The sequence below is a fragment of the Barbus barbus genome (assembly GCF_936440315.1).
Source record: "Barbus barbus genome assembly, chromosome: 10".
Taxonomy (NCBI): domain Eukaryota; kingdom Metazoa; phylum Chordata; class Actinopteri; order Cypriniformes; family Cyprinidae; genus Barbus; species Barbus barbus.
Genome location: NC_136738.1, coordinates 3,221,065 through 3,236,402, shown reverse-complemented (window position 1 = coordinate 3,236,402; position 15,338 = coordinate 3,221,065). Strand labels below are relative to the sequence as shown.

General features: G+C 41.4%; 2 protein-coding genes across 3 annotated transcripts; both read right to left on the bottom strand.

The window, feature by feature from the left end:
- LOC306876461 (tubulin alpha chain-like) lies at nucleotides 1–3,171 on the bottom strand. 2 transcript variants are annotated; one of them, XM_079427636.1, is made up of 4 exons: nucleotides 3,120–3,171; nucleotides 1,569–1,791; nucleotides 1,202–1,350; nucleotides 1–1,108 (listed from the first exon to the last, which is right to left on the bottom strand). In XM_079427636.1, the coding sequence occupies exons 1-4, from the start codon at nucleotides 3,120–3,122 to the stop codon at nucleotides 131–133; spliced, it is 1,353 nt and encodes a 450-aa protein (XP_079283762.1). In that variant the 5' UTR covers nucleotides 3,123–3,171; the 3' UTR covers nucleotides 1–130. The 2 variants fall into 2 exon arrangements, with proteins under 2 accessions (XP_079283762.1, XP_079283761.1); XM_079427635.1 differs by having other exon boundaries at nucleotides 1–1,350; nucleotides 3,120–3,160.
- An 864-nt stretch (nucleotides 3,172–4,035) lies between these two features.
- Nucleotides 4,036–6,245, bottom strand: LOC306876462 (tubulin alpha-1D chain-like). The gene is made up of 4 exons (XM_079427637.1): nucleotides 6,195–6,245; nucleotides 5,865–6,087; nucleotides 5,602–5,750; nucleotides 4,036–5,497 (listed from the first exon to the last, which is right to left on the bottom strand). Exons 1-4 carry the CDS (start codon nucleotides 6,195–6,197, stop codon nucleotides 4,523–4,525), a joined length of 1,350 nt encoding a protein of 449 aa, XP_079283763.1. The 5' UTR covers nucleotides 6,198–6,245; the 3' UTR covers nucleotides 4,036–4,522.
- Nucleotides 6,246–15,338: the final 9,093 nt, after the last annotated feature.

Below are 15,338 nucleotides of genomic sequence, written 5' to 3'. Positions count from 1 at the left end.
TTCTTTCTTTTATTATTCAAATTTTATTAAGACATAACCAATAGAAATGCAAACTGAATTTCAAGTAACTTTACTTTTTGCAAAAATCTTAATGGTCAGATTTAATTTTCCAGGCTGTAATTCTGCTCCTTTAATATTCTTCTCCCTCTTCGTCCTCCTCTCCAACGCTGTCAGTGCCGACTTCTTCATAATCCTTCTCCAGAGCTGCCATATCTTCTCTGGCCTCTGAGAACTCTCCTTCCTCCATTCCTTCACCCACATACCAGTGCACAAATGCTCTCTTGGCATACATCAGGTCAAACTTGTGATCTAGACGAGCCCAGGCCTCAGCAATAGCTGTAGTGTTGCTCAGCATGCACACAGCTCTCTGAACTTTGGCCAGATCTCCACCAGGAACCACAGTTGGAGGCTGATAGTTGATACCTACTTTGAATCCAGTGGGACACCAGTCAACAAACTGGATGGTGCGTTTGGTCTTAATGGCAGCGATGGCAGAGTTGACGTCTTTGGGCACCACATCTCCACGATACAGAAGACAGCAGGCCATGTATTTACCATGACGAGGATCACACTTTACCATCTGATTAGACGGCTCAAAGCAGGCGTTGGTTATGTCAGCCACAGAGAGCTGCTCATGATATGCCTTTTCAGCAGAGATCACAGGAGCGTATGTAGCCAGAGGGAAATGAATACGTGGGTAGGGCACCAAGTTGGTCTGGAACTCAGTGAGATCCACATTCAGAGCTCCGTCGAATCTCAGCGAGGCCGTGATGGAGGACACGATCTGCCCGATGAGCCTGTTGAGGTTGGTGTAAGTCGGACGCTCGATGTCCAGGTTTTTACGGCAGATGTCATAGATGGCTTCATTGTCCACCATGAAGGCACAGTCAGAGTGCTCCAGGGTGGTGTGGGTGGTCAGGATAGAGTTGTAGGGCTCCACCACTGCTGTGGACACTTGAGGAGCAGGATAGATGGCAAACTCCAGCTTGGACTTCTTGCCGTAATCGACAGAGAGACGCTCCATCAGCAGGGAGGTGAAGCCAGAGCCAGTACCTCCGCCAAAGCTGTGGAAGATGAGAAATCCTTGAAGGCCAGTGCACTGATCAGCCTGTTGGAGTAAATCAGCATTTAGAAATAACATCTTCGTAATTGTTAAAGTCAAAGTCAAAATCATTTTGCACTCAAAAGACTTGAACCTCACCAGTTTGCGGGTCCTGTCCAGCACTAGGTCAATGATCTCTTTACCAATGGTGTAATGACCACGGGCGTAGTTATTGGCAGCATCTTCTTTGCCAGTAATTAGTTGCTCAGGATGGAACAGCTGGCGATATGTGCCTGTGCGCACTTCATCTGAAGAGGAAAAAAATGGAAAAGCCAAATGATCTAAGTTCCTGTTCTTTTTTATTCACAGTAGCAAATAAGAAGAAAAAGAAGAAGAAATTAAATTGTCCAATAGATTACTTCTTATGAGGAAATATATTTTATAAAACTTGTTTTTCCAATATTTTGTTAAATGGTTTTCATGATCATGTAAATGGATTATATTCTGGTCCTCAGGTTCAGTTTACCAATCACAGTGGGTTCCAGATCAACAAAGATGGCACGTGGAACATGTTTTCCTGCTCCTGTCTCACTGAAGAAGGTGTTGAAGGAATCGTCTCCTCCTCCTATTGTCTTATCACTGGGCATCTGTCCATCCGGCTGAATACCGTGCTCCAGACAGTAAAGCTCCCAGCACGCATTTCCCATTTGTGCTCCAGCTTGGCCAACATGCATAGAGATACACTCACGCTAAAGGGAGACGGAGGGTAAAAATATATTAAATATATTAATATAAGTGGCAGCTGTAAATATTTTAGCTAAATACTCTGAGCTAATAAGACACAGTAACATATTAGATCCTATTATTTAACTATTTCAAATTTAAACAGGAGGAGGATCTTCCCAAAGTCTTGGAAAACTTGAATTAGGCAGTCTAATTTTAAAAGTGTTATTTTTTTAAAAGCCTGGAGAAGCCGATTAAATTAATAAAATCGTAAAATGTTATGACATTTTTATAATTAATGTAAATATTACAAATCAGTTTATGGTATATTTAATTATTTTAGTTTTTTTTATATTCAGAAACTAGCCCATATATTAAAATCAGTTTTGAAAATGCGGGGCCTTGAAGTCAAAAAGGCTGAGAAGCACTGAACTAAATGTATTCTTTTATTGTTTTAAATGAGTAATTTATATAGTTTGGTCTGTTATGTTAATCATTAACATGCTGACTGAGCTCACCCAAAGCTCAATACTGTGACAACTTCATGCAGTTTCCTAAGCTTTTGGATCTATTGTTCAATGGAGAACTCTTTTCGATTACATTTACATGCATGTTTACCCTCTCCTCTAGATTGGTTCATAGGATCTCTAGAGTACAGAAGAAGAGATTGAGTGTGTTCCTTTGAGGCCTCAGTCCACACCCCCTCCCTGTCCCAGCTGTACACCCTCCTTTGTGTAACAGAGATATCTCACTCGGGGCTTGTCGCTAGAACAGTTATATCTATTATTCTGCTATGCTGCAGATTTTGTCACTCATGATCTCATCTACTACAAATGCCTCACTGTATGTCATAAAGGCACGAATGTATTCATTCTCTGAGTAACAACTGTGTGTCTCGTGTAGTTCCCCTTTTTCTCCTCTTTAGTTGACAGAGGTTCAGTGAGCTATTTTGGCTCTACAGACCCACTAAACATAGATAAATGTTATATTCAGAAAAGGTAAAGTACTGGAGTTTCCTGCTGACATGTGTGTCACAGTCTGGGATCAGGCTTTGAAGGCCGTAGCCACATCCTCTGTATAATGAAAGGCCAGCTTTGTGTTTGAAGCTCAGCATGGCTTAATGCTTTACTTCTGATTTTTTTTTTAATAAAACTGTTTCAATAGTTTAACTACAGTAACTTCGTCTTCCGCATAAAAATAATACATTCATGTAAAATAATTTATTTACTATTATAGAGTTTACTGAAATCTCTTAACATGCTTTAAGTGCACAAAATGTGAATAAATGTACATTTTAGTGGAGTGATGTCTAAAAAGATAAGAATTAAGGATTGATCAAGCACTATGAACTTACCATCTTGTCAGATTTCCCTTCAGGCCGACTTGAGGGTTCGGAAAGAGAAGGCAGATGTGGAGAAGAAAGGAGAGGTGGGGTTTATATAGAGAGGGAAGAGGGAGGAGGAAAAGAGGGGGTTAGCAGGAAGTGGGATCGCCCGATGGAGTGAGGATAGTCATTCAGAAGGGCCGTCCTTCCTACACAAGCATAGTCTAGCTCCCTCTTGGGACTTTTTGGACTGTGAAAACCATCTGGCCCCTTTATTAGCTTTTTAGGCATTCGATAATGCTAAAAGCCAGGAAGGAATTTTACAGGCTATATGTCAAAGTTCTCCTTGGTCATGTGTTAAAACTGCATAACAACTGCAGGAAAATTGATATCTTGACGATTTGTAATATAAGGCTTACAGCAGGATTTTGTATTCTTTATGAGTCCGACATGAAGAAAAGTCTTCAGGGTGAAAGTGTCATTTCAAGTCTTTTGTGTGTAAAAGACAACTTTTGTGTTGAAGTACTGTAAATGTAGTCCAATCTTTGAAAACAGATATATCTTTATATGTTTTCTGTTTACAAAGCATAAAAAGCACTATTGACTAAGATTTTCTATAGACATAGTTCTTGCTATAGAGAAATGGCCCAGTTGTCATCAGACTTTAATTTCTGTGCAACAGTGATAATGAAAGCACAGACATTATCCGGCCTCTCATAGTGATGCCCACTGACATGTACAAACAGCTGAATCATGAATAACAGCTATAGCAGGTGGTCATTTTTGTGCTGCATAGACACCGGTGGGGGGAAGGGTGTCGTGATGGAAAACATTCTGTTTTGCATGTAGACCTTTATCATTTTTGCATGTGCAAATATATACAGATATTAAACAGATAACATGTGCAACTGTATATCATGAAAGGAGTGCAAATAACAACACATTTGTATAAAGAGCTTGTCACCAGACTTTTTATTGCTTAATATTATTCCAATTTTTGCCTTTCATTTTTACTATTTTAATCGATTTAACTTTTGCATAAGACATAAAAAGCAGAACAAAATTAGGAACATTTAGTTCATGCACTAACATTAAGTATAATGAACTAACAATGCAAGTTTTTACACCTTTATTAATCTTGGTGAATTAAAATATTGTTATTATTGATCATCTGCGTGTTAACAATTAATTAACATATGTTAATTTATACAACTTAAAATGTCTAAATATATTAATATATTTAGAAATTACCAAAGATTAATAAATGCTGGAAAGGTATTCTTCATTAATATTTTGTGTTAGCTATTGCGTTAACTTTTAATCTCTTTATGAAGTGATACCAAAGAATGTATAGCCCCCAAAAACACTAAAATGCTGCATTTTAGAAGATAAAGATAAAATCAGATTACCCTGAGATTACAAACAAACTGTATTTAAAATTCCACTCCGTCCTCATCATCTCCAACGCTGTCAGTGCCGACTTCTTCATAATCCTTCTCCAGAGCTGCCATATCTTCTCTGGCCTCTGAGAACTCTCCTTCCTCCATTCCTTCACCCACATACCAGTGCACAAATGCTCTCTTGGCATACATCAGGTCAAACTTGTGATCTAGACGAGCCCAGGCCTCAGCAATAGCTGTAGTGTTGCTCAGCATGCACACAGCTCTCTGAACTTTAGTCAGATCTCCACCAGGAACCACAGTTGGAGGCTGGTAGTTGATACCTACTTTGAATCCAGTGGGACACCAGTCAACAAACTGGATGGTGCGTTTGGTCTTAATGGCAGCGATGGCAGAGTTGACGTCTTTGGGCACCACATCTCCACGATAAAGAAGACAGCAGGCCATGTATTTACCCTGACGAGGATCACACTTTACCATCTGATTAGACGGCTCAAAGCAGGCGTTGGTTATGTCAGCCACAGACAGCTGCTCATGATACGCCTTTTCAGCAGAGATCACAGGAGCGTATGTAGCCAGAGGGAAATGAATACGTGGGTAGGGCACCAAGTTGGTCTGGAACTCAGTGAGATCCACATTCAGAGCTCCGTCGAATCTCAGCGAGGCCGTGATGGAGGACACGATCTGCCCGATGAGCCTGTTGAGGTTGGTGTAAGTCGGACGCTCGATGTCCAGGTTTTTACGGCAGATGTCATAGATGGCTTCATTGTCCACCATGAAGGCACAGTCAGAGTGCTCCAGTGTGGTGTGGGTGGTCAGGATGGAGTTGTAGGGCTCCACCACTGCTGTGGACACTTGAGGAGCAGGATAGATGGCAAACTCCAGCTTGGACTTCTTGCCGTAATTGACAGAGAGACGCTCCATCAGCAGGGAGGTGAAGCCAGAGCCAGTACCTCCGCCAAAGCTGTGGAACACCAGGAAACCTTGGAGGCCAGTGCACTGATCAGACTTTTGGAAAAGAGGAGAAAGAGAGCTTACCAAAAAGAATACAATACACCAATTTCAGTCCATTTTTACAGCTTTAGTAGCTTTATCAGACCCAAAAGTATTACCAGTTTGCGGATACGATCCAGGACTGAATCAATGATCTCCTTGCCAATGGTGTAGTGTCCCCTGGCATAGTTATTGGCAGCGTCCTCTTTTCCAGTGATGAGTTGTTCTGGGTGAAAGAGCTGGCGGTAGGTGCCTGTCCGTACTTCATCTACATTCAAAGAAGGCAATTTCAAATCAGATTTTTTTCCTCTTAGTTCACTAAGAGGACATCATTGTGGTATTCTCATGTACATGCTATTTTAAACCAAAAATGTTCACATACCAATCACAGTGGGTTCCAGATCAACAAAGATGGCACGTGGAACATGTTTTCCTGAAGCCGTCTCACTGAAGAAGGTGTTGAAGGAATCGTCTCCTCCTCCTATTGTCTTATCACTGGGCATCTGTCCATCCGGCTGGATACCGTGCTCCAGACAGTAAAGCTCCCAGCATGCATTTCCAATCTGTGCTCCAGCTTGGCCAACATGGACGGAAATGCACTCACGCTGCAGATTGAGAATTATTTACTTTCATATTAATTTATTTAATCATACAGACTAAATATAAAAATTTTGAAATAATGTGTAATAGATGAAAAGTTGATATATGTTACCATATTGTATTTTGTCTTCCAGCCGATGCTCAGGGTTCGGGATGAAGCTCTAAATGTGTCAAAGTCTGACACAGAACATATTTATACCTGGAGCATCATGCGGTAACAGTGTTCTTTGTAATCGGAGAAGCCGCTGATGTCGATAATATCTTCAGGCGGAAAAAAGAGGAAGACAAAAAGAAAAATGAGGTTAGCACCTCCTACGCTCATAGGAATAGTTTATTGTTAGTGCAAGTTATGAATTTGAATAGACTGGTGAACAATATGACAAAAAGCTCCTTTGATCCTCTGGGGGAGCATCTTGACAAAAGCACAGCTGAGCAAACTGCATGCCTTTACATGTGCAAAATCTTGCTTGATGTATTCTCAACACAAAGAAGCATATATCTAAGAAAAAAAAAATGTAGTTTACTCATGCGGAGAAACCACTTTCATGAATTAATAATGGCTCTTCTTATTACAGAGAGTAATGCGATATCCTCTGTGTGTGCTCTGAATGAGGTTTGTTGCAAGAGACTGCAAAATAGTAATACAATAGTTGCTCAGATTGACTTGTATAGATACTGAGAACTATGTACCTTAAATTTTTCTTTTTATGTGGCTTCCTGAAAATTGCATCACGTCCTTTTTCTTGTAACCTTAGCCTGAGTATCTTCTGCTTAGGCAAAGCCTGTTTGAATGTGAACAGAATTAAGAGGATTTTATAGTTCTTGATTTGTCAATTTTATGTCTCTGTGACTACATGTATCAGTTCACGAAAGTGCCTTTGTAACAGGGTTAAAAAGAACATTTAATTTAAAGAGTAAAGATGTGTGAATTTCATAAAATAAGGATTTAGTTGTATTGGTGTTAGAAGGCTCTCCTCCTGTGGCTGTTAATGGTATTGAAGATGTAGTAGTTTGTCCCTCTTCTCTTTCCGTATCGCAGCAGATTTGAATGTAGCTGCTGTGGATATGTACGATTTTTCACGCTCTAACTCATTAACGTATTAATTGTGTAAATAATATATTTTATGTGAATATTTTCGACGCAATTGATTGTTTTTACGTATTTGAACACAAGTGTATTTGACACTTTAACACGTCGTATAAATGTATTGAATTTGCTTGTGCATTTACGAGCGGGAACGAGTGCATTTCATGTGGTCATTGTGTCTGTCTTAAAATTTCTGATAATTAATTATAATATGAGTCGAGTGAAAGTGTCATTTTAATTTTCTAGTCATATATATATCTGCAGTTTATTGTCTTCTTCAGCCAGCCTGATTTGTACCCGTGTTGCTTTCATGTTCATGACGTTCTAAATGTTAACAAATGCTGTTTAGAAATTCATGAAGTTTTCTCGTTATCATGTACAGTTTATTGTCCAGTACTACTACACTGCTACATTTACAGGTGTACTGTTACAGTTTTCACGTTGAATCTTATTGTTCTCTTTCATCATCTGGTGCTCGAGATCCACCTATGGGAAGGGCATCCGCGCCTGACCTCTGCAGAAGCATCCAATTGCATTGCAAAAGCCTGGCTTGACAGACAGGAGCGCGTGTCCAATGGCAGGTAAGGGGCCGCCCCTTAACCGAGCGCATAAAGCCCCCACACGTGCTACCTTTCCTCAGTTGAAATTCGCTTCTCGCGACCTCTGAATTTTATTCACAGCTCGTTGGTTTTGACTTCACTTAACTGTCTACAGGAGGACACATCTCTGGATAAGCCTCCGCCAGGCGTGCTTGTCAATTTACCAGGTCAGCTGTTTTTATTCTGCAAGCCGCCCACGCTTGCACTATTACTAGGCTGCCCGCCTCTTACCTGTCCTTTTCCATTGTCCGTTGTTATTGGCGCTTTCCTAACCGAGTCCAGTTACCACCGTGGACAACCTGTCGCGAGCCTGCGTGTGGCACCCTCATCGCCGTTAGGGATCCCCATTTCCTTTTTTGCAGTGTTTGCATGGGTCTTCAACATGTTCAGGAAGCCATCGATTTAAATAAATATATAAATAATCATGCTCCTGCATCGGAGGCTCAAGGTGGCCGACACACAGGGATATTTTGCCAGCCGATCCCCATTTCATTGATGGCCACCCGGCTCCTGGGGACGCGGACAATAAATGCCTTCTTTACGGGGTTAATGTGTCTGCGGTTCTGCCCCATCGGTACTCCTTGAGTTTTATAAGCAAGTGGTCGCTCGCCTCAGTATCGAGTGGCCTGCACCTCTAATGCGTCGGACCAGGAAAAGGACTAGTTTTCTCTGCATGTGCGAAACACATGTGCTTTAGCATCAAATGGATCGTTTTTCTGTGTCCATTCATCAGGCCTTTTATTAAGCCCCGGCTTTGGCGGCAAGAGCCCTCAGCGTCTCCTCCCTGCCATTCGCTTACCAGCGAACTGCTGGTCGACATGGGATAACAACCGGAGAATGGGTCGCCATCACCCGCGTTCTCTGGTAGGAGTTATTCACGGTGAATGACCTCGTTCTCCGTAATGCCCGTCAAACTGTCCGGACACTGTGGCTTAATCTTTCCGGTCTGCCTGACAGCGAAAAGCGAAGCGCCTGTTTAGCCTGGCCAGGCTCTCTTCGGTCTTGCTGTCGCGCTAATACAGCAGAGCTATGACGAGGGTTTAAAAATGTCCCTTCCTAGGAAAAAAAAAACCCTCCCCTTTAGTAAGCGGCCGGCTTGTTGCACGGTCACAGGTGGCTTTAAATTCAAGTTCATGGGCGGCCAGCCTTCTGGACACCAGTTCTGCCCCTCGTATTTCCCCATCTAAAAACGGAGGTTATCTGTCGGCACAGTCGGGGGTACCTGCTCAGTGTTGATATGGGCTTCACTGTTCCCGGTGTCGCCCATCGTTTCCCTGTTTTCAGAGGGGAATACAGTGAGAAAAATTGCACAAGCAGTGTCACCACACAGCTCCCTTCACACTTCTCTCACAAATTATATAAAGACTTTGGTGTCAGTGTTGTCCAGAGACAACATCTCTTTACAGCCCAACATGTCATTCCTTCTTTGCCCACGAGATGGTGCCATTGTACCACAAATGAGCGAACCGGCCGAACTAGCAGCTCGAAGCAGTTCTCCGGTGTGTGTGGGGATACTCACGAATCACTTAACAGTCTAGTTGTTTTTATCAGCTCCTGGAAGGGGGATTCACACTATGACGAAGGGCTTCAGGCTTCAGTTTGCAAAAGACCATACGTTTCAACGGAGTTCTCTCTTCTCATCCGGAAGAGAGCTCTGCTCACATTCTGAAAGAGGAAATCTCCTTCCTCATTGAGAAAGGGATTGGTCTCCCCCGCACTTGAGCAGACAGGGGCTTTACTCTTCGCTATTTCCTAGTTCCAAATAATGACGGTTCTTTCCGTTTTATTCTGGATCTCATTGTTGAACAAACATTTGAGGAAATACAATTTCAGAATGTTAACACATAGCTCTCTCTTACGTTCAGTAATCGATTGGTTCACATCATTCGATCTAAAAAGATGCTTTTTCCCACATAAGCATTTATCATCTGTACAGGGAATTCTTTCATTTCGCCTACCAAAGCATGTGCTAAGAATGCACAGTTCTCCCTTTTGGGTTCGCTCAAGCCTAGGATGATCTCTCTGTGAGCGTGAGCCGGCGTGACCATGCTGAGAATAGAGGGTCTCAAGATCCTGACATATACGATTGGCTGATTATAGCCTATTCAAGAGAGAAAGTGATGAAAATCACTCCCCGTGTGCTCGATCTCATCATTGCGCTCGGCGTTAGAGTGAATGTGAGTGAAAACATTTTCACTCCTGCCCAGAATGTGATATTTTTCTGTGTCCGGAGCTAAACTGCATTACAAGTGATGCATAACACGGCCTGTGTGCTCGCTCACGTCACAGCGTTCAGCTAAAGAGTGAATGCGAGCAAGAGTGACTTCACTCCTGCCCAGAATGTGATATTTCTGCGTCTGGACCTAAACTGCATTACAGTGCTTGCGCACTCTTGAGAAAGTGATGCAAATCACGGCCCGTGTGCTCGCTCACGTCACAACCCTCGGTTAAAGAGTGAATGCGTGCAAGAGCGATTTCACTCCTGCACAGAATGTGACATTTCTGTTTCTGGAGCTGAATTTCGGTACAACGGGCCTGTCGCAAGAACGCTTTCTCTTCTTCATGTCCTACCACTGGGCCGTCTGGAAATGAGGGTGTTCTTGAAGTGGGTTTTATCTCTTCATTTCAGCCCATTATGCGATCTTTACCGCTCTGGCACAGTGATGCGCTCGTGCACAGCAGTGCTGCATCACTGGAAGAATGCAGAGTGTTACGCTCATGGGACCCACTGGGGGCCATCATGTTACGGAAAGTGGAAACGACAGACGCGTCCTTAACAGGATGGGGAACCATCCAGGAGAGCAGAACATTGAACTGTGTGTGGCTGAGCACACTCTGCTCTGCCCACATTAATTATTTGGCATACACATTATACTCACAGTTCGGGAGGCTCTAAAACATGTTCTGCCCTGCCTGCAAGAACTTCACGTGCTGGTGCGTTGTGACAACACCACAGTCATATGAACCACCAGGGGGGATGCACTCCTCCAAGCCTCATGCACAGCTCACAGGCTGTTAGTATGGAGCAGGCGGCTCTTTCTGTCCTTACGGGCAACCCATGTCCTGGGCATTCTGAACAGGGGCGCAGGCCTTTTGTCGTGGGGGAACCCACTCTACGGAGAATGGCGCCTCCACCCTCAGATAGCAGAACTGCTATGGAAGAGGTTTGGTCAGGCAGCTGTTCATCTCTTTTCCTCATGCGAAAACGAAAAAGAGTAGAGTTTAACGCTGATTTTGATAGCACCCATGCAGGTGGCCTAAAGCTCTATGGCTGGCAGAGATAATCCCTCTTCTGTATGCCTAGCCATGGTCCCTCCCATTACGCATGGACCTCCTGTCCCAAGCGAACGGGGAAATCCACCACTCTCACCTGGACTGGGTGGCTCTCTGGGCCTGGCACATGAGTGGGCAAACTTACAACACATTGGGGGTCCCCCCCACGTGTTATTGCTACTATTCAGAAAGCTGAAGCCTCTTCTGCATGCTCCTTTTATGATTGCAAGTGGCATGTATTTGAGGAGTGGTGCAAGGGGTACCAGCTAATATCATATCAGTGCTCAGTCACTAATGTTTTGGGCTATTAGCAGCTATTGCTGCATGCCATGTTGGGTTTGACAATAATATATGCCTTTGGCATTATGTGGGTTGTCAGGTTTTGTATGCATGTTACCACATGTCATTCCTTACATGGCCGGTATTGCATTCTCACTTTGTGTGGGGTCAGATACTTGGTGACGTGTCAAGCACCGCCTTGCCAGGTGACCGTCCTCTGTCTTACAGGGCCTCGCTGTGAGTGTACTGGGCAACCGGGGAGTTGTCCATATCTCCCATAGGTGGATCTCGAACACAAGATGATGAAAGAGAACAATAGGTTACTGTTCGTAACCCCGGTTCTCTGAAACATCGAATGAAGAGATCCACTAAGTTTGCCTTTTTTGCTGCACGAGAAGCAAATATTCTCTCTGAGGAAAGGTAGCGTGTGTGGGGGCTTTATGCGCTCGGTTAAAGGGTGGTCCCTTACCTGCCATTGGACACGCGCTCCTGTCTGTCAAGCCAGACTTGGTGCAATTGGATGCTTCTGCAGAGGTCAGGCGCGGATGCCCTTCCCATAGGTGGATCTCTCCACTCAATGTTTCAAAGAACCGGGGTTACGAACAGTAACCTATTTTTATGTGTTTTATAGCAGCAGATTTGAGTGTCGCTGCTGTGGTCATATGTATATCTGCAGTATATTGTCTTCTTCAGCCAACCTGATTTGTACCCATGTGTGAGTGTGTCCTTCCACATCGTTACACCTTTAAGGCAATATATTGTTAAACATGATCCTACAGGGATGACTTTACTTCAGAAGTAAGACTTTTACTCTTAATGTGTGTAGAAGATTGAATTTCACTCTTTCATGCTCTGCTTCCAGGCTTCCTCTGGCATGTACTGTTATTACAACTAAACAATTTACCAAAAAAAAAAAAAAACAAGTATGTCATTGGTTTTTGGACTGGTTTGGATTTCAGTTTCAGAATGTAATGTTCTTCACATTTGTATACTGTTGGTTTATATGTTGTTTGATAATTTATTTCTTCTTCCTACAGATAAATACTGACTCCATATGTCTACTGTCACTTTCTAAACTCATTCAATTTTAATGTTAACTTTACGTGAACTCTTAAAACGGGCAAAACTTTTATGCCGGTGTCGTGCCGAATTCTGCATCCTGCCAGATTATGCCTCCCCTAGTATTGGTAGGTTTAGGGGTAGGTGTAGGGGAGGGGTTAGGATTAGGGGTGCGGTTGGGATTGGGCAATCAAGTAGCGATTTCAACCAGGGGATGCTTAATCTGGCAGGGGTGCAGATTTCGGCACAAAACCGGTCCCTGGTGGTTGTAAAAGGTAAATGACAAACATGGCATAATCCGAATAAAAAGTGCATTTAAAAAACCTTTTGGCAGAAAGGTTATAGATTTTTCTTTATCTTTTTCAAGCAGATTTTTCAATCAGTAGTAAATGTTTATTTCAAGTTTACTGCATGGTTAATTGTCATAGAATATGCAAATGCAATAAAAATCCATTTTTATTAATTTTCCTGAAATATCGGAATAAACATCATCATACATCTCAGAATTTAATAGCACTATTGACCTTTCTGGTGTTTGACTTGTTCTGTTGCGGTAACTGTGACCGGATGAACCTGTTTCTCCATCTGCTTGACTTGAAAGTTTGGGCACTTTAAGCTGGTCATTTATTTACAGACAGAATATCAAATGTCTTTTTGAAAATATTGTCCGACTGCTTACCACATTACCACTAATTTATAGCACTAGTGGGTATTTAATTATGATCTTTCATGTTTGCAATTTATGACTGTAGCTAAAAAAGTTAAGTCAGTTTAAATGTTTAAATCAAACATCTTGGTATTAAAGGCTTAAAAGACACAGCATTATTAACTGACAGACAAAAAAGAACAAAAGCATTCATCTTTCTTTTTCTTTCTTTCTGGCCAGATTTCCAGCTGCTGATGAACATGATGACCCCTTTACCACCTTCTTCAGTGAGAACTGTGCTGGCAAACGCGTCCAGTGAGCCACATTTGTTGATCTGAAAGCCTCTGTTATTGGTATGTCAGTCTTCACAGTGATAGATATAGAGTGACCAAAAAATCATATAACATTACAATTTTAAAGCATGGTTTCTAATGAAATTGAATTGGTCCAATCAATGTTTCCCCTGTCACTTTAGATAGCACAGTCAGACTGATTTACAAAGGCATCCTATAGCAACTAGCTTAAGAAAATGTCATTTTTATTCACCTTCTCCGAAATGCAAAATGCTCAGCATATGTGCTGGATACATTTTTCTGAACATAGCAACTGATCCATTGTGCATTGTGGCAAAAACACCACTAGGGGACAGTATAGTCTTGCTGTTTAGGGAGAAGAATTTTCATGTGTAATTTATGATATATATGATCTTTGTAAGACAACTTATTTATATGAAATGATAAAAATAAACAAAAAATCAATTGAAAGTGAAAATGAAAATGTGTGACTGCATGCAGACCCAAATTTACTGTTAAAAGCTGCATGGGTATTTAGACTTTAAAAAAATAAATAAAGAATAGGTGACCACTATATGGATTTTGGGTTGATAAAAGAAAAAATATAGCAATATGCACTGTATACACTGCAAAAAATGCTTTTCTTACTTAGATTTGTTGTCTTGTTTCCAGCCCAGATAGCTAAAAATTGTTAAATCAAGAAAGATTTTCTAGACAAGTAAAAATGGTCTTTTTTTCAGAAAAAAACAAATCAAAAGTTTTTGCTAAGAACAAACAAAATAATCTGCCAATGGGGTAAGCAAAATAATCTTATTTCAAACAGAAAACAAGATTATTTTGCTTACCCATTGGCATTGGCAACAAATTCCAGCACAAATTGCTAGTGGGACAAAGCAAAACCAGTACTAAAGATTGGAAAACTTTAAGAATTAGTTATTGAAAAAAAGGAAAAAAAGTTTGTATGTACAATACAGAATGGATAGGAAGCTTTGTGGAAGACAGAGGGGTACCTGGTGTGTCAGTTCAAAGCTTTTATCATTTTCATTTTTATCGTTATCCTTTGAAAAATAGTGACTATTTCTCTCATATTTTCAAATCCATGCTTCTTCAATATGTATAATGTATAGTATATGCAAACACATAATAATCCTGTTTCCAGGTTCACATTCTGCTAGAATATATATATATATATATATATATATATATATATTTATATGCAGCTGATGAAATTAGGCAAATAATCCACTAAGCAGTGGCCAACAGGTCTCAGACCATCACAAAGGAATATGTTGGGCAACAGATTTACAACCATCAAGGTCAGCAAGCTCAAAGTGACGTCGTACCTCTTTCCATGTCCTAATTAATCACTAGAGTGACCTTAACTCTGTAGCTCATACACACACAGTGGAATGAATTACACTTTGATTAAGGTTTGCCACAGTTACGTCCTCGCCAACAACCCTGGGTCTCATGCTTACAGTGTATTTGAATGTCTTTCATGTTTTACCTTACTACTATGTTTTTAGTAGCCTATAGTTTTCAAAAGAGGAAATATGAAAGGCTTTCAGTTATTTTTGAAAAGATACATTAAATATTCTGCACACCTGTGAGCATTAGCTCTCCATATATTCTATTTTGTGTATTTTGCAGAAACGGATTGCACTAGGGTGATATATTAGCAGAGTAACACAAGTAAATACAGTTATAAATCATGGAAAATTTAGAGTAGGAAAAAATGTCACTTATTTACAATACAATGAAGCACGCTGTGTGATTTAAGAAATTATATTTCTTATGTAATCTAATTAAGAATATTTCCTATGCTGGATTTAGATGGAGCCCCTGGGAGCAACTAAAACACAAATGGTGTGAAACTGGCAATGGCATTCAGCTGTTAGCTGATTACATTGATTCCATTTATTTGTGACCGTTTTCCAGTCACTTCACTCCTGAAGGTGAGTATTTCATCTCCATATAAACACATTGGACTCAGATCCCTTCTGTAAGCTTCGAGTCTCAC